The sequence below is a fragment of the Pygocentrus nattereri genome, chromosome 6 (assembly GCF_015220715.1).
Source record: "Pygocentrus nattereri isolate fPygNat1 chromosome 6, fPygNat1.pri, whole genome shotgun sequence".
NCBI classification, from domain to species: Eukaryota; Metazoa; Chordata; class Actinopteri; order Characiformes; family Serrasalmidae; genus Pygocentrus; species Pygocentrus nattereri.
The window spans coordinates 43,033,446-43,058,077 of NC_051216.1; the positions used below are offsets into that span (position 1 = coordinate 43,033,446).

General features: G+C 41.5%; 1 protein-coding gene across 2 annotated transcripts; it reads right to left on the bottom strand.

Annotated features, from left to right (window-relative positions):
* Positions 1-2,629: 2,629 nt before the first annotated feature.
* On the bottom strand, positions 2,630-23,568 carry LOC108430464 (interferon-induced protein 44-like). Of its 2 annotated transcripts, XM_037539224.1 has the most exons (10): positions 23,485-23,568; positions 20,959-21,066; positions 18,564-18,598; positions 16,817-17,083; positions 16,388-16,418; positions 14,517-14,712; positions 12,929-13,072; positions 12,609-12,780; positions 5,838-5,938; positions 2,630-5,717 (listed from the first exon to the last, which is right to left on the bottom strand). In XM_037539224.1, the coding sequence occupies exons 3-10, from the start codon at positions 18,586-18,588 to the stop codon at positions 5,532-5,534; spliced, it is 1,122 nt and encodes a 373-aa protein (XP_037395121.1). In that variant the 5' UTR covers positions 18,589-18,598; positions 20,959-21,066; positions 23,485-23,568; the 3' UTR covers positions 2,630-5,531. The 2 variants fall into 2 exon arrangements, with proteins under 2 accessions (XP_037395121.1, XP_017558455.1); XM_017702966.2 differs by lacking the exon at positions 20,959-21,066 and having other exon boundaries at positions 23,485-23,534.
* Positions 23,569-24,632: the final 1,064 nt, after the last annotated feature.

The following is a 24,632-nucleotide window of genomic DNA, read 5'->3' on the forward strand; positions in this document are numbered from 1 at the left end:
TAGCCGCATAATCACACCGGGCCATTTAACCCACCTCACTAATAGCATAACACAAAACATTCTTATCAATAAAGTGCCCTGCCGCTTTTCTCTCCCTCTCTCCTTCTCTTTCTCTCTCTCTGCCGCATATGCGCACAGAGCATGAGCCATTTATTCTGCAAAACAAGCTGTGCCTTGTAAACACTTTGACAGATGCTGAGCTGAAAGACAAGAACGGAGGGGAAAAAACAGAGAGGTGAAAAAGGAGAGAATGCATGAGCATCGATCTCGCTCGCAGGCATGTCTTGTCTCTTGAATAGAGCAATATTGATGTGCTGGAATTGCCTCTGAAGAGCGGTGTGCTTGTGTTCTTTGTATCTATGAGTACTTACAGTGCATGCGTTCATTTCAAATGTACGTATAACATGTCTTTGTATTTTTAAATGAGAACAAATCGCAATAATGATGAAGGTGAAGGAGCTTAAGTTCTCAGGGACAACAGTAATAAACCACACTCAGCCTTAAAGGCCTTAAATATCCCTGCCTGCGCAGTTTGTTTGATAATATGCAAGTGGAAAGTTCATGTGACCACAACTAACCATCTTCAGATGGGTGCATAAAGATTTCTTGCGGATTAATGATAAGGAAGGTAAGAGAGGAGGCAGCAGTCACTTGAAAAGAGTTGCAGGATGATCTGAAATTGCTGAACCATCAGTTGGGTAGAGAACAATAAGCAATGAACTCCCCTTAGCATTCAGAACAATCAGAGCTGGTTTGGAACAATGTTTTTTTTTTTCTGGTCAGTCATAAGGAAAATCAAGCAATAATTCAGTCTGTTGTGTGGAGAAGGAAGGGATTACTTGTGTGATCCCAAGAACACACCCACAGTGAAGCATGAAGGTGGTAGCATCATGATATGGGCTTGCTTCTCTGCAAATGGTACTGAGACATTACCACATTTATGTTGACAATGTCTTATGAACAGATATTATGTGTTATGCAACCTGTCATTTTAAAGTTGTATACAATTTCATAAAGGGTTATGCATGTGGCTACAACTACTACCAGCTAATCCCAGGCATTCATAGGTGTAATGTATGCCCTATAATGCTTTGTTAATACACTTATAATGCATTATGAATAGAGGATACAGCTCTTTCCTTTTTGAGTCAAATCTTGCTTGTGCTACATGAGTAATAGCCATCATTCTTGGGTCAGATGTATTGTGATCACTCAAACTTTTAAAGTAGGGGCATAGCTATTGGGGAAAATTTGCATTTAGAATAATCAGAGCTGGTCTGGAACAACGTTTTCTGGTCAGGTACAACAAATATAACTTTTTGGTTATAATTCAACCTGTCATGTTTGGGGAAAGAAGGGTTTACACATATAAACAACAAGAACAGCACAACCACAGTGAAGCATGAAGGTGGTAGTATCATGTTATAGAGCTGCTTTTCCACATATGATACTGGATAGTACTTCTCATTTAAGGAAACATCAATAGAGTGTAGAGGATCATTTAACCACATCAGCCAAGAAATTAAATCTGGGAGAAGATGGACGTTCCAACAAGATGATTCCAAACATACAGGCAAAATAACTGTTTTCTAAAACGGAGGGGAAGGTGCTTCTATGGCCTGGCCAAGCTTCTTAGTTTAATCACATTGAAAATATCAAGAGGATTTAGAAATTGTGAATATATCAGAGGGACCTTCAGTGAAGATGGTTGACCACAATGCTGCAAAGAAGCTATTTACTTCTTACTGTAGGCATCTTGAAGCTGTAATTGCCTAAATAGCTGCGCAACAAAATACTATTATTAATTTGTTTCTTTTTAAAAACATGCATGTGTGCTTATACATTTTGTTAATAAGTACAAAGTCAAAAGATAATATGTTAAATTTGAAGTATAATCTGTGTCTCATATTATCGGTTTAGCCCAAATCAGTATCCTCATCCACAGAGAATTGCAGGCTGAGCTCACCTCCTCAGGAAGACACGGCCTTTGAGCAGACGGATGATGCTTGTGCTGGCAGAGACAACGAGGCTTTTTGAAGGTGTGAGAACAAAGCAGCTTCAGAAGAAGCAAGACAGGGTGCATCACCCCTTGAACTTGCACAGGGAGAGACATTGCTGAAGCAGGGCTGGAGGTCACCATCAGAAATCCATCAGACATGATGGACAACAACAATTGTAGAGCAGCACAGATTATGAACAGTGTTAATAGCCAGGATCCTTTTGTTTTCCTTCCCTTGTTCCTCAATCTCCCTCAGTGTCCTTCCTCCAGTTTGGAGGTTAGCCCTGACACATAATCAATGTCATTAATCCTCCACAATGGAAGCAGTCAAAGAGCTAGAGATGGATTTTTTTAAAGGCATAATTCACCCAAAACATAGTACGGATAAAATGAGTGAAAGCCTTTATAGATGAGTTAGCATGACCTTATTAACTTAACTTATATATAAGAAATAAAGGTATGAAACTGTGACTGGCAGGACCCCTAATGTCACTGGGGTGGTACCCTCAAGAGTACATCTCAATACCTTTAGTCAGGGAACATAACTGTACCACAGTTTTCTTGATTGTTGTAGTCGTGCAACAACTGTAGTTAGTTGTATTGACTCCACACACCCAGTCTTATCTCCAGGCTTTTAATTTTATTGTTGTGTTTTAAAACATTCGGTTATGAAGATATGTACTTTTCATCTGCAAAAAAACATTTAACGTACAAAATTAGACCTTTCAGGGTACATTTGCATTGTGTGTACCTTGATAAATGAAAAGTACCTGCACAGAACCTTTATTTCTATAAGTGTACTAGCTTTTAATTAATGATGGATGTTATAATTGGAATAAGAGGCCTTACGGTGGGCATAGAGTACAGTATTTGTATAAGAATCAGAAATTTGGAATTTCTTGGAAAGAAACATGGATGATGATAGTGGTCTGAAAAGTAGTGTCATCTCTTTCTGCAGGCTTCCTGTTGGCCGTTCCACTGGCGGAATGGAAATCGACTTGGATATTTTGAATCAATATAATCAAATAAAATATTTTTCCCCATTGTGAGATTAACTGTTGTCTCTCTGTGTGTGAGATGTTTCCGCATTGAGCTGCTAGTGAGCAATGAGGGGTGAAAGGGAGGGCTGTGAAACCCCTGCTGTGAAAAAAAACAATTCAGACCTCTTAACAAAGACCATTTAAAACAGACAGCCTCTTCATCTCAAACAAATCATGTATAGCTGCTGCAATAAATAAAATGGCATTTAAATGTTTAACCCTCTGGGGTCAACATACATGTTGGCACATCAAACAAAATGTTTCTTAGTGTTTTTATTAACATCTTGACAATAATACCGTGCAGAAATACAGTTCAAACAGTTCCTGAATCTGTAGAGTCGCCCTTTGACTCTAATACAGTGTGGGTTAAGCATTAGTACGTGAATCACAGCCGAGGTTATGAGTCAATAAACGCTAGTTGAAATACATGCCACCTGCCTCGCACTGTGTGTAACTAGTAGAGTTGTGTGTTCCCTCATTTACCTCTTGCCTGTAATTGGTGGATTTGAGTGTTTGTTAGAAATTGACCAATGGACACTTAGGAACTTAAGTTTTACCCATCACATTGAAAACACGTGGTGTGTGTAAAATTTTAGAAAATAGCAATGAGGAAAACATTTAACTACTATTTCATTCATGCACTGCACTACTTTTGTCAAAGATTTTGGTAAACCCATTGAATTGTCTTTACACCAAAATAATTCATCCACATGAGTAAAACTGTTTTAACAAGTGATATTAAAAACGTCTTAAACTATTTCTTTCATGTTTTGGGCACAATCATCTATTTACACAGTGTTCCAGGTCAAAAGGGCCTAATTATAGAGTGAGTTGAAGTTGCTCTGAAAATTGTGGACTATCATATGTGGGTATTATGTTATAACCAAGTGCCTTTAAAGGTTGATTTAAGAATATATGCAAAAATCCAGAAAATGCCCCCAGACATCAGAGGGTTAAGTATTTGTATGAGGGGAGTTTTGCTTGGGCTGCAGGAATGGAAATAATTGCAGTGCAGTTCATTGCTTGCTTATTTTCTTTGGATAATTGTTGTTCCTGCTGTTTTGTCAGAGGATGTTCCAAAGAGGGGCCTTGTGGGTACATGGTTTGCTGTGATGGAATGCCATTTTTAAAGTGAGGGTAGTGGTTAAGGAAAGCACACTGTAGTAATAACTTGGAGCTGGCATCTGAATATTCAGGAATTAATCCCCAAATGTCCAAGACTAACAACACCCCTGGTGGGAAATAAAATATTGTAAAAGCCATGACATAAGTAAAATTATTGGTCTCAATTTACACTCTGCAAGCTGGGACATTTGGGACTAGCTAGGTTTTGAAAGTGAAATGTTTCCCCATTCTTGCTTGATACAGGATTTCAGCTGCTCATCAGTTCAGTGTCTCCTTTGTTACATTTTTCATTTTATAATGTGCCAAATATTTTCAGTGGTGACAGGTCTGGACTGCAGGCAGATCAATTTAGCACCCAGACACTTTTAAAACAGAGCACTGCTGTTGTAATACATGCAGAATGTGGTTTTCCATTGTCTTGCTGATATAATCAAGGCCTTCCCTGAAAAAGACGTCATCTGGATGGCAGCATATCTTGCCAAAACATTTACACCGTGTAGCATTAATGATGCATTCACAGATGTGCACGCCATACCATGTGCACTAATGCACCCCTATACCTTTATGAATACTGGCTTTTGAACTGTGCTCTGATAACAAGCTGTGGTTTTTAGCCCAAAGGACACAGTGTCCATGATTTCCAAAAAGAATTTCAAATGTTGATTTGTCAGACCACAGGACAGTTTTCCACTTCCTCTCAATCCAATTTAAATGAGCTCAGGCCCAGAGAAGGGGGCAGCGTTTCTGTTGCTGAGCCAGTTTAACGCAGTGTGACCAAGCGTCCAAATGACCCATATTATGTTGTTTTTTGAATCTTTATTGCTTTCTATTTCACGCACATCATGCTTACCTAATATGAGAATAACTACCATAAACTCAGAAAAGAAAACTAAAGATGAATAATTAAACCTAAATACTGAACAAAAAATGTGTATATGTTATTAAATATATTAGGGGTGGGCCAATATGGGAACTGTGGGCCAATATTGATATGACATTTTTTTATGTACATAATTGCCAGTAAAAATGTCCATTGAACACACATGAATCAGTTCTGATAGATATTTCTGAACAGAATAGATATAAGATAATCGACCTGTCTATACAGTAGTCCAGCATCAGTGCCTAGCAATTATCTGCCAATATGACATTGTACATATATTAACTGTACATTTCATCCTGAACCTGTGCATCAATGATTGCAGTAACTATATCATTATGTAATGACAGATTTCCTCTTATTTCCTCAGTATTGATTTTTTTTCCAGTAACACATCAAAGCTTACCTTTCAACAGGACAATTCAATTATATACATTCAAATTGTTTAGGGTCATTTGCCCCTCAATATTGAATGTATCGATTTTCCTCATTCTACATGTACTTGTTTGTTGGAACATTTGACCACGTAATCATTAGCCCAGTCTGTGATCTTTGTTAAGGCGTCCAGCATCAGGCAGTTGATGTCCTCATTCATCCCAGTCTCCTCATGATAGTTCCCCACAGGAAAGATGCAGTTTAATGGGATACCCAGTAGGTTGCTGCATTCATACATCTGGATGTACAAAGATAGACCCACATACACATTCATTACCTTCTTCTCATTGATTTGTATTACAGTCCCATGATATAGAATCTCTCCATAAATGCACCCACAAGCTAAAAACGAACTCACTTTATCCCTGATCTTCTTGCTTTTGTAGACATTGCGCAAATTGGCCTTTGCCATTGGGCATGCACGATCCACTCTGGTCAGGAAAACCACTTGAGGCATACCTGTATCATAGACAGTCCAGATACATGTACATGTTATTTCATCAACCTCTTATCCAATGTAGAGCCAAGTAGTTCTCGGGGCTGTACTGTGGTGTTGCAGGCTGGGTCATGCTTGTGAAAGTGGTTGCAGTTTCTTTTTCCATCTGCTGTGCTGCTAAATCAGAACCAGGACTTACTGAAGAAAACTACACAAAAGATAAGCTAACTTCTAACAGGCTAATAGCTGATCTCGAGTCTATCCGTCATTACATCCGTCTCTTTGCACGCTCTCAGATTCTTTATCGTCCAAACAGGAGTTTTATGAGCATCAATTACTGAAAACAAGGCTGTAATATGGTTGGTTATACCTGTAGCTGGCTAACTATTCTAGCATTAGCATAGCCCAGCAAGGTACAGCTCAAATCATCAAAGAACAGGTCTGTTTTTGTTTTCATTTCAATATGAGACATTCAAATTTGTGATCTCAGACATGAGACTTTATCCTCTGAATGGATGTTTTTAAGATCAGTTTGCTTGATTTGAGCCTGTAAGTTACTGCAGTGGGAGGTACTGTATGCTCACATTAGCTTAGCTTAGCAGGCTACATCTTGAAACATTGTGAAACAGGTTTGATTTCAGCTTCATGTCACTCCAACACAATCAATTGACTTTGCTCCCGATAAAAAATACATTTTTATCATCTATACTTGTGTTAGCGGAGCACCAGTTAGTCAAGTCAAATCTGTACTGGTGTTTGAATCTCTAGCTAAGATGAGATACCCTAGACTAGCACACATTTCATTCCACAGAACTGTATTCATTTAGTATTCTGTCCCTTTAATACCACCCACTTGACTTTGCTTCCTCAGATTTGAGTCATTATGATCTAAACTTGTCAGTAATGCTTTTGGTCATCAGACTCAAACCTGTTTTGTGGTGAGCAGGGCTGGTAGCATGCTAGCTAAGCTAACTAGCTACTCTCTGTCAGCAGTGCTGTTTAACACTTAAAAACTGGATTGAAGCTTCGATGTTTACTAAATGGTGGGTTTAGAATCCAGCACTGCTGTTTGACTGTGTGTGGTGGTCGCGGTTTGACTGTGTGTGGTGGTCGCGGTTTGACTGTGTGTGGTGGTCACGGTTTGACTGTGTGTGGTGGTCGCGGTTTGGCTGTGTGTGGTGGTCACGGTTTGGCTGTGTATGGTGGTCACGGTTTGGCTGTGTGTGGTGGTCACGGTTTGGCTGTGTGCGGTGGTCGCGGTTTGGCTGTGTGCGGTGGTCACGGTTTGGCTGTGTGTGGTGGTCCTGGTTTGGCTGTGTGTGGTGGTCCTGGTTTGGCTGTGTGTGGTGGTCACGGTTTGGCTGTGTGTGGTGGTCACAGTTTGGCTGTGTGTGGTGGTCACGGTTTGGTTGTGTGTGTGGTGGTCCTGGTTTAACTGTTTATGGTGGTCACGGTTTGACTGTGTATGGTGGTCATGGTTTGACTGTGTATGGTGGTCACGGTTTGGCTGTGTATGGTCACGGTTTGGCTGTGTATGGTGGTCACAGTTTGGCTGTGTATGGTGGTCACGGTTTGGCTGTGTATGGTGGTCCTGGTTTGGCTGTGTGTGGTGGTCCTGGTTTGGCTGTGTATGGTGGTCACAGTTTGGCTGTGTGTGGTGGTCATGGTTTGGTTGTGTGTGTGGTGGTCCTGGTTTAACTGTTTATGGTGGTCACTGTTTGGCTGTGTATGGTGGTCACAGTTTGGCTGTGTATGGTCATGGTTTGACTGTGTATGGTGGTCACGGTTTGGCTGTGTATGGTCACGGTTTGGCTGTGTATGGTGGTCACAGTTTGGCTGTGTGTGGTGGTCACGGTTTGGTTGTGTGTGTGGTGGTCCTGGTTTAACTGTTTATGGTGGTCACTGTTTGGCTGTGTATGGTGGTCATGGTTTGACTGTGTATGGTGGTCATGGTTTGGCTGTGTATGGTCACAGTTTGGTTGTGTATGGTCACGGTTTGGCTGTGTATGGTGGTGGTCACAGTTTGGCTGTGTATGGTGGTGGTCACAGTTTGGCTGTGTATGGTGGTCACGGTTTGACTGTGTATGGTGGTCACGGTTTGGCTGTGTATGGTGGTCACGGTTTGGCTGTGTATGGTGGTCACGGTTTGACTGTGTATGGTGGTCACGGTTTCACTGTGTATGGTGGTCACGGTTTGGCTGTGTATGGTCACGGTTTGACTGTGTATGGTGGTCACGGTTTGACTGTGTATGGTGGTCACGGTTTGGCTGTGTATGGTCACGGTTTGGCTGTGTATGGTGGTCACAGTTTGGCTGTGTATGGTGGTGGTCACGGTTTGGCTGTGTATGGTCACGGTTTGGCTGTGTATGGTGGTCACGGTTTGGCTGTGTATGGTGGTGGTCACGGTTTGGCTGTGTATGGTGGTCACAGTTTGGCTGTGTATGGTGGTCACGGTTTGGCAGTGTATGGTGGTCACGGTTTGGCTGTATATGGTGGTGGTCACGGTTTGGCTGTGCATGGTGGTCACAGTTTGGCTGTGTATGGTGGTCACGGTTTGGCTGTGTATGGTGGTCATGGTTTGGCTGTGTATGGTGGTCATGGTTTGGCTGTGTATGGTGGTCATGGTTTGGCTGTGTATGGTGGTCACGGTTTGGCTGTGTATGGTGGTCACGGTTTGGCTGTGTGCGGTGGTCGCGGTTTGGCTGTGTGTGGTGGTCGCGGTTTGGCTGTGTGCGGCTGTGTGCGGTGATCGCGGTTTGGCTGTGTGCGGTGGTCGCGGTTTGGCTGTGTGTGGTGGTCGCGGTTTGGCTGTGTGTGGTGGTCCTGGTTTGGCTGTGTGTGGTGGTCGCGGTTTGGCTGTGTGCGGTGGTCGCGGTTTGGCTGTGTGCGGTGGTCGCGGTTTGGCTGTGTGTGGTGGTCCTGGTTTGGCTGTGTGTGGTGGTCCTGGTTTGGCTGTGTGTGGTGGTCGTGGTTTGGCTGTGTGTGGTGGTCACAGTTTGGCTGTGTTTGGTGGTCACAGTTTGGCTGTGTGTGGTGGTCACAGTTTGGCTGTGTGTGGTGGTCACGGTTTGGTTGTGTGTGTTGTGGTCCTGGTTTAACTGTTTATGGTGGTCACGGTTTGGCTGTGTATGGTGGTCATGGTTTGACTGTGTATGGTGGTCACGGTTTGGCGGTGTATGGTCATGGTTTGGCTGTGTATGGTGGTCACAGTTTGGCTGTGTATGGTGGTCACGGTTTGGCTGTGTATGGTGGTCACAGTTTGGCTGTGTATGGTCATGGTTTGACTGTGTATGGTGGTCATGGTTTGGCTGTGTATGGCCACGGTTTGGCTGTGTATGGTGGTCACAGTTTGGCTGTGTGTGGTGGTCACGGTTTGGTTGTGTGTGTGGTGGTCCTGGTTTAACTGTTTATGGTGGTCACTGTTTGGCTGTGTATGGTGGTCATGGTTTGACTGTGTATGGTGGTCACGGTTTGGCTGTGTATGGTCACAGTTTGGTTGTGTATGGTCACGGTTTGGCTGTGTATGGTGGTGGTCACAGTTTGGCTGTGTATGGTGGTGGTCACAGTTTGGCTGTGTATGGTGGTCACGGTTTGGCTGTGTATGGTGGTCACGGTTTGACTGTGTATGGTGGTCACGGTTTGGCTGTGTATGGTGGTCACGGTTTGACTGTGTATGGTGGTCACGGTTTGGCTGTGTATGGTGGTCACGGTTTGACTGTGTATGGTGGTGGTCACGGTTTGGCTGTGTATGGTCACGGTTTGGCTGTGTATGGTGGTCACGGTTTGGCTGTGTATGGTGGTGGTCACGGTTTGGCTGTGTATGGTGGTCACAGTTTGGCTGTGTATGGTGGTCACGGTTTGGCTGTGTATGGTGGTCATGGTTTGGCTGTGTATGGTGGTCACGGTTTGACTGTGTATGGTGGTCACGGTTTGGCTGTGTATGGTCACGGTTTGGCTGTGTATGGTGGTCCCGGTTTGACTGTGTATGGTGGTCACGGTTGGGCTGTGTATGGTCACAGTTTGGTTGTGTATGGTCACGGTTTGGCTGTGTATGGTGGTGGTCACAGTTTGGCTGTGTATGGTGGTGGTCACAGTTTGGCTGTGTATGGTGGTCACGGTTTGGCTGTGTATGGTGGTCACGGTTTGACTGTGTATGGTGGTCACGGTTTGGCTGTGTATGGTGGTCACGGTTTGACTGTGTATGGTGGTCACGGTTTGGCTGTGTATGGTGGTCACGGTTTGACTGTGTATGGTGGTGGTCACGGTTTGGCTGTGTATGGTCACGGTTTGGCTGTGTATGGTGGTCACGGTTTGGCTGTGTATGGTGGTGGTCACGGTTTGGCTGTGTATGGTGGTCACAGTTTGGCTGTGTATGGTGGTCACGGTTTGGCTGTGTATGGTGGTCATGGTTTGGCTGTGTATGGTGGTCACGGTTTGACTGTGTATGGTGGTCACGGTTTGGCTGTGTATGGTCACGGTTTGGCTGTGTATGGTGGTCCCGGTTTGACTGTGTATGGTGGTCACGGTTGGGCTGTGTATGGTCACGGTTTGGCTGTGTATGGTGGTCACGGTTTGGCTGTGTATGGTGGTGGTCACGGTTTGGCTGTGTATGGTTGTCACAGTTTGGCTGTGTATGGTGGTCACGGTTTGGCTGTGTATGGTGGTCACGGTTTGGCTGTGTATGGTGGTCATGGTTTGGCTGTGTATGGTGGTCACGGTTTGGCTGTGTATGGTGGTCATGGTTTGGCTGTGTATGGTGGTCACGGTTTGGCTGTGTATGGTGGTCACGGTTTGGCTGTGTATGGTGGTCACGGTTTGGCTGTGTATGGTGGTCATGGTTTGGCTGTGTATGGTGGTCATGGTTTGGCTGTGTATGGTGGTCACGGTTTGGCTGTGTGCGGTGGTCGCGGTTTGGCTGTGTGTGGTGGTCGCGGTTTGGCTGTGTGCGGTGGTCGCGGTTTGGCTGTGTGTGGTGGTCCTGGTTTGGCTGTGTGTGGTGGTCCTGGTTTGGCTGTGTGTGGTGGTCGTGGTTTGGCTGTGTGTGGTGGTCACAGTTTGGCTATGTGTGGTGGTCACAGTTTGGCTGTGTGTGGTGGTCACGGTTTGGTTGTGTGTGTGGTGGTCCTGGTTTAACTGTTTATGGTGGTCACGGTTTGGCTGTGTATGGTGGTCATGGTTTGACTGTGTATGGTGGTCACGGTTTGGCTGTGTATGGTCACGGTTTGGCTGTGTATGGTGGTCACAGTTTGGCTGTGTATGGTGGTCACGGTTTGGCTGTGTATGGTGGTCACAGTTTGGCTGTGTATGGTCATGGTTTGACTGTGTATGGTGGTCACGGTTTGGCTGTGTATGGTCACGGTTTGGCTGTGTATGGTGGTCACAGTTTGGCTGTGTGTGGTGGTCACGGTTTGGTTGTGTGTGTGGTGGTCCTGGTTTAACTGTTTATGGTGGTCACTGTTTGGCTGTGTATGGTGGTCATGGTTTGACTGTGTATGGTGGTCACGGTTTGGCTGTGTATGGTCACAGTTTGGTTGTGTATGGTCACGGTTTGGCTGTGTATGGTGGTGGTCACAGTTTGGCTGTGTATGGTGGTGGTCACAGTTTGGCTGTGTATGGTGGTCACGGTTTGGCTGTGTATGGTGGTCACGGTTTGACTGTGTATGGTGGTCACGGTTTGGCTGTGTATGGTCACGGTTTGGCTGTGTATGGTGGTCACAGTTTGGCTGTGTATGGTGGTCACGGTTTGGCTGTGTATGGTGGTCATGGTTTGACTGTGTATGGTGGTCACGGTTTGACTGTGTATGGTGGTCACGGTTTGGCTGTGTATGGTCACGGTTTGGCTGTGTATGGTGGTCACGGTTTGACTGTGTATGTTGGTCACGGTTTGGCTGTGTATGGTCACGGTTTGGCTGTGTATGGTGGTCACAGTTTGGCTGTGTATGGTGGTGGTCACGGTTTGGCTGTGTATGGTCACGGTTTGGCTGTGTATGGTGGTCACGGTTTGGCTGTGTATGGCGGTGGTCACGGTTTGGCTGTGTATGGTGGTCACAGTTTGGCTGTGTATGGTGGTCACGGTTTGGCTGTGTATGGTGGTCATGGTTTGGCTGTGTATGGTGGTCACGGTTTGACTGTGTATGGTGGTCACGGTTTGGCTGTGTATGGTCACGGTTTGGCTGTGTATGGTGGTCACGGTTTGACTGTGTATGGTGGTCACGGTTGGGCTGTGTATGGTCACGGTTTGGCTGTGTATGGTGGTCACGGTTTGGCTGTATATGGTGGTGGTCACGGTTTGGCTGTGTATGGTGGTCACGGTTTGGCTGTGTATGGTGGTCACGGTTTGGCTGTGTATGGTGGTCACGGTTTGGCTGTGTATGGTGGTCACAGTTTGGCTGTGTATGGTGGTCACGGTTTGGCTGTGTATGGTGGTCACGGTTTGGCTGTGTATGGTGGTCACGGTTTGGCTGTGTATGGTGGTCACGGTTTGGCTGTGCATGGTGGTCACAGTTTGGCTGTGTATGGTGGTCACAGTTTGGCTGTGTATGGGGTATGTATGTGTGAACAGGCACTTATGCAATGTTTAAGCACTTACCAATCACGCCACTTAGTGTGTTTGCTTTAACCTTTCAGTAAATAGATATACTCCAGCCATTCAGACAAACAAAAGTAGTGATGCTTTCTAATGAGCTGACTCACCCATTCTTCTTGCTGCTTGTCTGACAGCCTTTATCTTCCGAATGAAGTCTCCTTTAATCAGTACAAGCTTGTCTGCTGGTATAACATTCACCAGGCAGTGCATCATGTCACTCAGGGAGGGATTTGTCAGGTAATATGTGCTGTCTTTAGACAGTGGGTGCGTAGAAAAGAACTAAAGGAAATAATCAAAGAGCAGAATGACACGTCTCTTTGGTCACTGGCTTGAAAATTAGTTTTTTAAACCATTTTCCCCACCTTGTTACCACAGCCAACTCCAAGAAAGTGAATTTTTACCCCCTAAATAAAACCTTTGATCTTACCTGGTAGTCTTCTTTCACATGTCCTTTCAGAGCACTAATGATGTCATCAGTGAGGACCCCTTCACACTTCTCCTTTTCTACTCCCATGATGTCATTAAAGGCGAAAGGAAAGAATTTACCTTGTGCCACTGAATATTTTTGATACTGAAAAATGAAAATGAAAAATGAAATGCATTTGTGTTTGTGAATTGCAATGTACATGATATGCACGGGCAAGAGCTGAAGTTCAACACCTTGTGTTTATATTTGTCAATCTGTATCATTCAAAAGATTTCAGCTGTTGTGCTGGTTAGTTCTTGGAAGATAACTTTTTAAGCACAAAAATTGTAATTTTAAGATTAAAATTAGATTATAAAAATGTGAAGTTTGAATTTTAGTCATATTAACGTTCTTTGAAATGTTCTGTTCAATATCTGAATAATTAAAATAATTTACAGCACTGTGCAAAAGTTTTCACTCAAGCCATTAAGTACAACTTACTTATTTGTCAGTATGAGGTAAGAGCAAGAAAAAACCACAGAAAATTACACAGAAGCCTCAACAACTAAAAATAATATATATGATATTTTTCTTTTACTTTAAAAAAAAAAAAAAATTGTCCACCCTTGATTACAGATTCTTCCATTGTTTTTGGGAGATGTGCCTTATCATAACTGTAACTGCAAACCTAAACCTACACTTACCCTTAAACTTTACCTTCACTTTAACCTTAAAGCTACACCCTCTCCTAACCATAACCTTAACTTCAACCTTAAACCTACACCTACCCCTAAACCTCACCCCAACCTTAACTTCAACCCCACACTTACACCTAACTTAACTCTAACCTCAACTTCATTCTTAACCATTCTTAAACCTAACCATAACTGCATCTTCAACCCTAATTCTACACCTACCTCTAAACCTCACCATAACTGTAATTTCAACCTTAAATCTACACCTACTCCTAAATCTAAACCTCACCATGACCATAAATTCAACCTTAAAATTACACCTACTCCCAAATCTAACCCTAACCTTCAACCCTAAACCTACACCTACTACTAAACCTCAACCTAACCATAGATATAACTTCAACCTTAAACTTGCACCTACCTCTAAACCTCACCGGAACAATAACTTCAACCCTAAGTCAACACCTACTCCTAACCCTAACATCAACCCTAAACCTAAACCTGCACCAAGCCTAACCCTAACCTTAACTTCAACACAGAACCTACATCTACTCCTGAACGTAATACTCACTATAATGTTGTTGATAATCAACTATTACCAAAATGTTTGCTAATAATTATTCATTTAAGGTTTTATCATGTTTTCTCTTAAATCTGTCTTGTAGTTTTATCATCTATAGGGGCCATCAAAATAAACTTGGTTGCATTTTTTGCTTCTCATAAGCCAAATAATTATTAAATACACACATAGACTAATCAGTCCATTAAACCTTACTCCACATCTCAGCAATAAACTTCTGTTTGGAAACAGAATCTGAGACATTTGTTTGTTATTTTTCTTTCCTTCTTCTATGCATAAATTAGAATGTCCTCTTATATTGTAAAGAACCTCTGATATTGCACTGTGTACTCACATATATGGTGTAGCTCTTAGAAGACTCTGCTGAAGCCAGACAGTTGATGAACTGACGTCTTTCAAAAATGCTTTTGATGGTGTTTATGACGCTGGATTTTCCAGCTCCAACTGGTCCATATAGAAGGAAGCGGAGCTCACTGACTTTGTCACTGCCAATTTTAAAGGACCTCAGGTTCTCAATCATTGGCTTTTCCCTGGGGAGAAAAGTAGAAATCAAGCATAGTTACTCAAACTCCTACAGTCTGCTGTACCCAATTCTTAATCTAAACACAATTTCTGGCGAGTATGAAATTTGGAAGTGGTTTAGGCAAGAATAAGACATTAAATATTACTTGATTAGGAACACCTCAGCCGATAATGTGAAAGCAATGCAATGCAAGATCTCAAGTATCAAACATGAGCATAGCTTTGAGCCTGGTATGATTGTTGGTGCCAGACAGGGTGGTTTGAGTGTTTCAGAAACTGCCAGTCTCCTGAGATTTTTGCACACAACAATCTCTAAAATTCATACAAAGTACTACACAAAAGTTAATGGTAAGATTGCTGCAGTTACACAAATGACCACTTTTTTTTTTTTTACAACACTGGTGATCATAGAAGCATTATGAGATGCACAGTAAACAAAGGCAATCCTTGAGGTGGATGGGCTACAACAGAAGACCACATTGGTGGATCCACCAATTGGTGGATCTCAATTTCTGCTGTGACCTGCAGATAATAGGGTCTGAATCTATAGTAAAATGCATGAATGAATGAACCCAACCTGCCTGTGTCAACAGGCTAAGCAAGTGGTGGTGTGTAGTGATATGGAAAAGTTTTCTTTGCATGCCTAATACAAGTTGATACAATCACTTGAATGCCACATCTGCGCTTTGTGCATCCTTTGATGGCCACTTTTTACCAATATTGTAATGGCAGCATGATGTGTCTTGACACAAGTAATCTAAAACAGGTTCCAGAAACAGGATGAGCTCAGTGCATCAGTGACCTCTTCAGTGACCAGATCTGATTTCAATAGAGCACTTTTGGGATTTGGTATCTGCAGCTGTTAAGTAATGCAATCAGTCAAGGAATGTTTTTCCAGCACATTGTTGAACCATGTCATGAAGAACCCAGGCTGTTCTGAGAGTAAAGGGGGTCTTGCCCGGTATTAGAATGGCGTTCCAAATAACGTTGCAAGTTCCAATCTGTGCCAACATTGCCCTCCGGTGCTATTAGTCCAGGAAACTCCAGTTCACAGAAAACCACAGACTAATTAGTGTCAACCAGGCACACCTGTCACCCAGCCTCACACCTTTGAAGAGGGGTGACTTGTTGAGTACCCGTTCTCTGAGTAAAAAGAAAAGACTTAAACAGGGCTAACAAGAGAAACAGCCCCAAAACTAAAAACATGAAAGAGGCTGAAATGAAAAATGCTCCAAACCACTGGAAAACAGGGAAAAGAGAGCCACTAAAAAAAGGATTCTCATAACATTTTTCATTGTTATTAAGAGGATCTGCCTTTGTATGAGCACACCATTTAGGCATCTCCTTTGCCTGTCTTTTTCTGCATTTTCCCACCCCAAGTCTTAGAAGGGCAGTTCCACCCAGTGGCATATTGGTAGCATGCGCAAACATTGCATACAAGCTCATCCACACCCATTATCAATTACATCACTTATATTCTTATAATCTATACACAATAACATTGATAATATACAACCAATCATCGAATCCTAATTCACTGAAACCCTTTCCCTTAAGTTTATGTGACTACAAGCTTTGTTGGCAAATGCCAGCCTATCATGTAGTTGCAGAAATAAATAAATACATTTGCTAGCATGATTTTTGATCTTATCACATGATATTAAAGAATGATTGTGAACTTACTTCCATTCGACAGTCCTCCATTCATTGAGCTCTGTAAGAAATGCATGAGTTATTGTAGGAGCTAGTAAAACATGGTGTACCTCAAGAAGAACTTGACTCAAAATATGTTAACAAAAAATGGCCTGAGATGTGTTTGTACCCATTTTTAATGGCTATGTTTAGAGGTTGTTTTAGGCTGGCATCTTCTGTACCACAGAATTTGCAATGTCATTTCTGTGGTAACCAGTGAAAAGTCCAGTACAGTTTATTACTTTTACAATTTAAAAAACATTAAAATATTACAATCAATAAATAACAGTTGTAAGTTATAGGAATTCATATAACCTGAAATCAGCCTGATTTTAGGGAAGAGACCCTAAAAAGTCTTACAGGATGTTTAAGAACTGAATTCCCTAATCGGATTGACTGATGTGCAGAATTCTTACATACCAACAGTGACCATGGCAGAGCAGGAGGCGGTACCCTCCTTATTATTCAGGTTTAATGTGTAGTTCCCTTCATCTCCTTCCTGAGCATTTGCAATTTCCAAGATGCATGTTTTGCCAATTTGCTTTATTTTATGCTTGCCCTCCACGCATTCCAGTTTTTGTCCATTCTTTTCCCACGTTGGAATGAATACTTCTGTGTTCGTCTTACAGTTAAGAGTGATAGTTTGTCCAGGTTTTACTTGTTTTTCAGCCAAAACAGTGGCAAATTCTATGGAAAAACAATAGAAAAACACATTCAACAGAGAATGCATTCATAAAGTTTCAGATAACACTGGAAACTTTGCTACCTCTATATCTACAAGTACACCAAACGTTAAGTTGAACCTGCTGCAAAGAGGAAAAACTTGCTCTGTATACATGTAGTCATGGAGCTATCCAAGTTTCCAACAACACAAATAGACGGCATCTTCATGTTTAGCAAAAATACAGCAACAACGAAACAACAGCAATATTCATCAGCAATTGTGCAACATATCAACATGGTATTAAATGTACCAGCACTTGACAAAACCTGCTTGAGCTGACATCTTCAATTCTTTTGAAACAGTGATGGGAAATACATATTCAGACTTTTTGTTTTTGTAATGCCACTTCAAATTTAAATCATCCAGCACACACACTTTTCGTCCCGCTCCCCTCAGGTAGGAGGCTGCGAAGCACTAAGAGTATAACAACCAGACTGAGAAACAGCTTCTTCCCTCAAGCTGTAAGACTCTTAAATTCCAATTAGACAATCAATGCAATGGCACTTCATGTCCACTTATTTATTGCTGCTGCTGTACTGAATCAGTGCCTCCACTATATCACCCCTACACGTCACTTTATACGTTACCAGTATTAAGATGTACACTTTCTACCTCGTACTCATGCTGCTGTTATTTGCATCTTACTATTTATTGTTACTTTTGTTCTTGGGAGTTAACTGAGACCTTGAGTACACTATTTCGTTCCACCTCATGTACCACATGTAATGCGAATGCCTCATCTTATCTTATAAAATAGTGCAAATATATAAACTTAACATGCATTGTGTTCATAAGCATAAACAAGGACATATTTAACAAAGAAACTGAAATGAAAAAACCCAAATGAACAGTATGAGTTCAGTTATAGTTTTGGCTTTTTTTATACACCTGGTTTTATTATACACTTCTATAACCTAAGAATAGCCCAGCCAGCTTGCATTGAAGCCTTGTAGTAACTGAATAATAAGCTTTAGCATGTACAAAGACTAAATTCATTGGCTAATCAACTGAGTGAGTGCATGTACAATTTCCTGATGACTTGCCTGTATGACCAAACACATTATTATGAAAGATAATATGGAAAAAAAATACTTCAGTCCACGTCAGCATTTTGCTGTGGATGTTTACCATCAAACTAGTTCGAATGTTAGTATTTGTGGGATGGTGTTCTCCTGTGACTAGGGGCAGACTATATGCAAATAAGGGAAAATGGTTGTTGGACCATGTGTCTTGCAAACTAAAACAGGGCTTCATGAACATAAGTGCATTACTACAACCTTATTTGCTGTTAATGTCACTTATGTTTTAAGTCCAATTTTAGTGCAGACTAAAACCACATTATGCACTATATATTATACTGCTTGATTTAAAAAAAATGATATATATAAATATATAATATATATATAAAACTTTAACAAACCAAGTATTCAGATCTAAACTTACCAGGCTTGGTCTGTAATACTCCCATGTTTGAATCTCTGGAAATGAAGAAAAAAGAAAGTTTTATAAATTATTTCTATTATACAGTGGATGTTCTAGGACTGTGTAAATGTGGTGGGCATTGGGTGGCCAGGGCAAGTTTTATGTGAAAGGAATAACACTGATATTAGATGAAAGGAAAACGCAATAAAGCATATTTTTAAACATGCATTATAGAGATAGAGCAGTGAAACCACTAGAGGGCATTACTTTGACTATAACACCTTTTTAAACAACACTCATTCAGTGCATTATAAATATACACACCGGTGCATACAATGCAAAATTGAGCTAATGTGAACTTATTTGCCAGCCTCCTGTTCAAAATTTCCTTTCCATTCTAAGCGATTTAAGTGATCCCAAGAATTTATATGAAAAGACTTTTATTATTTTCCTACCGAATCACTGAAACATACATAATGTAACATAGTTTTGTGCAACAAAAGACAACTTAAGACTCAGGGTGTCCTGCATTAGTGGAACATATTTTATGAGAAGTGAGATTTTCTGACTTTCTTTAAGATTACTGACTTTCTTAAGATTACTTAAGATTATGATTAAGTGACCCTTTGTAGTCCCACAATGGGGAAATCACCTCCACATTTGACGCTTCTGTGCAGTGAAACCCCACATACACACTAGTGAGCGCACACACACACACACACTAGGGGGCAGTGAGCACACTTGCCCAGAGTGGTGGGCAGCCCTATCCACAGTGCCCAAGGAGCAGTTGGGGGTTAGGTGTCTTGCTCAGGGACACCTCAATCACGTACTGTTGGCTCTGAGGGTCAAACCGGTGACATTCTGGTCACAGGGCTGGTTCCCTAACCTCCAGCCCATGACTGCCCCCCAAGTGTGTAGATGGTTGTCACTATGTGTTAAAATAATAATACAAAAAAAAAGCATTTGGTATGGATAGAAATAGAAAAGGTAACACTTTTACATTTTAAATTTTGTGACAAACAAGCTAAAAAAAATTCTATTTTAAGAAGCATTTAAGGTCTTTTAAGGCCTATAAGGTAATGCAGAGGAAACAAATGGACTAGGTTCATATTAAAACTTCAAATAATGATCACAGCGGTGAATTCCAGAGTAAATCAACACAAAAAGCATTTTTTGATGATGTTTTGAAACCCTTTCTTGTTTTTGTACTCTGGTTAAAATTGAGAAGCAGCTGGAACTTCCACTGTGTGATTGTGCGTATTTGTGTGAGTGTGTGTGTGACACTTTCTCGTTGCTACATTAATTGTTTGGTGAGAATGGCGTCTCAGCCCTGCTCTGTTCTCGAATCCTCTGGGAATACTGCAGGTCAAATCTGCATTTTATGTCATATTAAATTACAGATGGTGAATGCAGATTTATGCAGAACTAGTGCATCTGCCAGTGTCTAGGAGCCACAACAGCTCAAAGTGGTAGACCACAGAAACTCACAGGGAATAGCCATCAATACAGAGTTCCAAATTGCCCCTGGAAACAAGATCAGCTGAAGAACTGTGCATTGGGAACTTCATGAAATATGAATTATGGCCGAGCAGCTGTGCACAAGCCTGAGATCACTACGCAGTGCCAGGCGTCAGCTGGATTAGTGTAAAGTACGACCCCACTACGCTCTGAACCAGTGGAAAGGTGTTCTTTGGAGTGATGAATCACACTTCACTATCTTGCACTCTGATGATGAACCTGGTAGATGCCAGGAGAACATGCCCTACCACAATTCGTAGTACCAATAGTAAGGTATAGTGGAAGAGGGAAAACTGTCTGGAGCTGTTTTTCCGGGTTCTGGCTAGGCTTCTTAGGGAAGGGTAATGTTAAAACATGGTAGATAATCATGTGATTCCAACATCAGTGCCTGGGATCACAAATGCTTTTTGATTGAATGGGCATAAATTCCCATAAATACACTCCAAAGTCAGGCGGAAAGCCTTCCCAAAAGAGTGATGGCTGTTTAACTGCAGAGAGGGGCCAACTCCATATTAATATCCATGATTTTGGAATGAGATCTCCAGTAAGCTCATAGAGGTAATAATAATAATAATAATAATTATTATTTATTTTTATATAGCGCTTTATCAAGGACCCAAAGACACTTACAATTCAAAGTACATAAATAACACACTAACACAGACGACAAGAGCACAATACTACAAACAAAAAGACAAGGCAGTGTATGGGAGGTCATATGAAAGAGCATAGCAGACTCAGGGCAGGTTATGAGTGTGGTGGGGCAGACCAGTTATATAAGAAATGCTGGATAATAGACTGGTCAGACATTGAAGGCATGAGGGAGGTTATAGGCAAGTGTGAAAAGATAAGATTTCAGGTTAGACTTGAATATGGAGAGTGAATTGGATTGTCTGACCAGTAGTGGAAGAGAGTTCCAGAGTCTAGGGGCAGATCTGGAGAAGGCTCGGTCACCAAGCCTTGGAGGTTAGATGGAGGGACGGTAAGTAGACCAGCTGAAGACGACCTGAGAGAGCGAGAGGGTTTATAGGGAAGAATAAGATCAGACAGGTAGGAAGGGGTAAGACCGTTAAGAGCTTCATAGGTGAGGAGAAGAATTTTGATCTGTATGCGTTTTTTGCGAATTTTGAACTGAGGTGTGTCAATGGGTAAGTCACGGGTAAGAGTGTTATTAGGCACAGGGCTATTTTTCTCTCATCTGACCACAGAATCCAGTTCTAGTAACATAAAGCAAACTCCAGGTATACATCATCAAAATGGTTTGTTGGTGTGTCTGAATGTGGTTTTGGGAACTTGGTGATCCCAAAATGGTACCATCTTCTACAAATATCCAACCGTGATCCTTGTAGAAATGTTTGCCTCTCTAGCCATCCTCCTACCTGTAAGTTTTCAATACAGCTCCCCTGTTGTTTAAAACTTCTTAGTGTCACAATGTGTTGCTATTACGGAATAAAAATGAAACAACAGAAATGGGAACATGTTTCAGTTACTAGAGGTGCGTTATAGTTTTGAGGCTTTTTTAGGCCAAATTTACCTCATAAATGAGCAATAACATAATGTACGGCATCCCTACCTTATGTTTTAAAATGACAAGATATAGCCACTTCTAGACTGACGTCTTAACCATCAAGACAGAGAATATTTCATGACCTTTTGAACTTTTAACAAGGTGCCAGTAGTTATCAAGTGAGCGACTGAGTGTAGCATGTGGATAACACAAATAGTGCATGGCAAAATATGGACTACAGTCTCTAAACCTTCAAAACATTGAAAAACAAGAACTGACCCAAGCAGGAAGCAATGGCACTTACGGTTCTAGTTCTAGATCACTTTCCGGCTTGCTTGAGATACAGCTGGAACCTTGTTAAAAAACAAATGTAATGACTTGGTTGTCATTTTAGTCCTTTAATGCCAGTCTAACATATCTAATCTGGCTAATCATCTAACTGCTGACATGAAACAATGGTCTGCTTATGTTTTGTGAAAATATGAGAAGGTTTGAGAGTTAATGATGTTAGCATTAGCTTCCCAACTAGCTTAGTGAGCTCTTTACAAACTAAAATAGCAATCGACACCAACACATCATTCTAGCTTTATGTGCTGGTGCTCATTGAGTGATGTAATACTGCTTGGTGACTTTAGCCTCACCTAGAAGAGTAAATCATTCACTAAACTGGCTTTGGCTTGAGCTGCAAGTGTTACCGTATAGGAGAGAACGCCCTTCGAGAACAGGTCCTGTTAATAGAGGCCCTGAACAAACACCAAAATCCATAAAGAAAAACCTTCAGTACTGGACTGATGATTTCTATTTCTTTGGTGTCCAAGTTTCTGTTACTTTACTACTGTACACCAGCACAGCATGCTAAGGGAGATATGCCAGCATGTATACACTAGACTTGGACTTTGACTTTGATCCTTATCTCCCTCTACTTATGTACCAGTTGTTTCTGAAGGCTATAATCGACACAGTAGACAGTGGACCCACATAAAGCAAGTAAATAAGCTCAAAATGAACAGCTGGCATAAAATATGAAATCTGAATTCTGAACCTACTTCAACTAATATGATGTGTTTTATTTTTTGAGCTAATGTAGTAAGTACCCAAAACTTTACAGGGCACAAATGCTGAAACCAGTCCTTTGCATGTAAATGTGGTCAGTTATGGTCACATTTACCATGTTTTATCATTTCAAATGCAGTTACTTACTTATTTCGATTTACTATCCAAAGTTCCAGCTGAACCTACATGTTCACTAAAATTGTAAGACTAAAATTGGTGTTTTAATGAACAAAGTGTCCAAAAAAAGTTTGCATCATGTTCCTGGCACTGGATTCCGTCGTCAGATGAGACAACAATAGCACGTTGTGCCTAATAACACCCTTTACCCGTGAATTACTGCTTGTTGGCAGGGCACAAAACAGATTCTTGTTATGTAAGCTTACCATTTGACATTCTACTAACTAAAAATTTAAAGCTAACTTTTTAAAGTTTTTGAAGATTTTTTTTATATACAGTGTTTTTTTTTATATGTAATGTTGTTGATTGCTGATATCAAATCTGAAAAAAGGGTGTCCTTGTGTAACTTTCTTCCGCTAAAGGGTTTAAAAAAATGTCTCAGGCCAAAATCTTATCTCAGAGCTAGCATAAAACAGTGTCCCAGATATCAGGTAACGTTTTTGTCACCGTTTCATGTTTACAACTTTCTGCGAGGTGAAAACGCTTAAATATTGCTCCTATCACCACCTGTCATTTCCTTAGAAGAACGCATTCGACACCAATGAGCTCTGAATGACCCTCTGTATGTTGACTTCATTGTGAAATATCAGTGGACTTCCTTTTTAATCTGCACTAAAGAAAGTGTTTTGCATAAATCCATGCATGAAGTATTTAAACCTAAATTGAATTCCCAGCAGCTTGACTTACCTGTATGAGATGTGTGAAGTGTTGGCCTCTGTCTGCTGATCTGTGCCTGCTGCTCTCTCTGTCTGTATATATACACAGTCTTTCACTTTCAGTTGTATGCAGTGCGTGTGAGGAGGGCTTGTGTGAGGGTAGAGAAAACCCTGGTTACTGACTGTAGGCCATAACTTTAAGCATGTGTATCTGTTCTCTTGTTAATACTGTGAATTTAGCATTGAAGCTAATTCCTAACAGTTTTTTCATGTGTTAAAATAGCTATGATGTTCCAGGACATGTGGGCTTTGTCCAGGTCAACTAAGCACAACAGACTCGCAGATACACACCAGAAGAGACTGTACTTTGCGTAAATATGCTGCTATTTTCACAGGATGTATAAAGAAGTTGAGCAAACTCAGTGTAATTTGCTTAACGCTTCATTTCGTTGTCTAAGTACGGGTTTCTAAACACTGGTACGTCTTTTTAGTCTCATAGCGCTGAGTTGTCTTATTACAGTGGAAGGATGGACAGAAACTCATGTGGCTGTTGTGGTGTCTGCCAGGTCTTGCGGGTGGTTGCTAGGAGTCCAATTTGTAGTTTTTCATTCTTTTTTGAACTCCTGTTTTTTTCAATCATTGTCTGTTCACTTTCTGCTTCGTCATATAAATCAATAAATGGCACTTACCAGTCAGTGGACTGGAAATCTGTAAAAAAAAAAAAAGCGGGTGATCTCTGACTTTTTAGTTCCAGTTGAAATACCAGAGGGTCTCTAGTATTTATGTCTTAAAACGTAGTTTTTTTGTTTTTGTTTTTTTAGTGCTTTAATAACATTTTCATGACCGTCAGTGATTTTTACACATTACAACAGGCTTGTCAAACCTTGGACATTCCAGGCCAAAGCACTGCAGAAAGTAGTGTTTACTCTCATCTAACTCTGAAATAAGTCTAGGCTTTGTGAGTTAGCTAATGAGCTGAATCAGGACTGTTTAATGAGGCAGGCTGCTGAAGTATGCTGTGTTTTGGCCTGCGAGGACTGGAGCGTGACACACGACACATGCGCATTGAAATGTAAACACTACACAAATGAAATAATAAAGTGTAAAAACGGATCCATCCTTGCCAACTTTGGAAATGTAGCATTAATCCAAACATCTAAACATATCCAGAATACACAG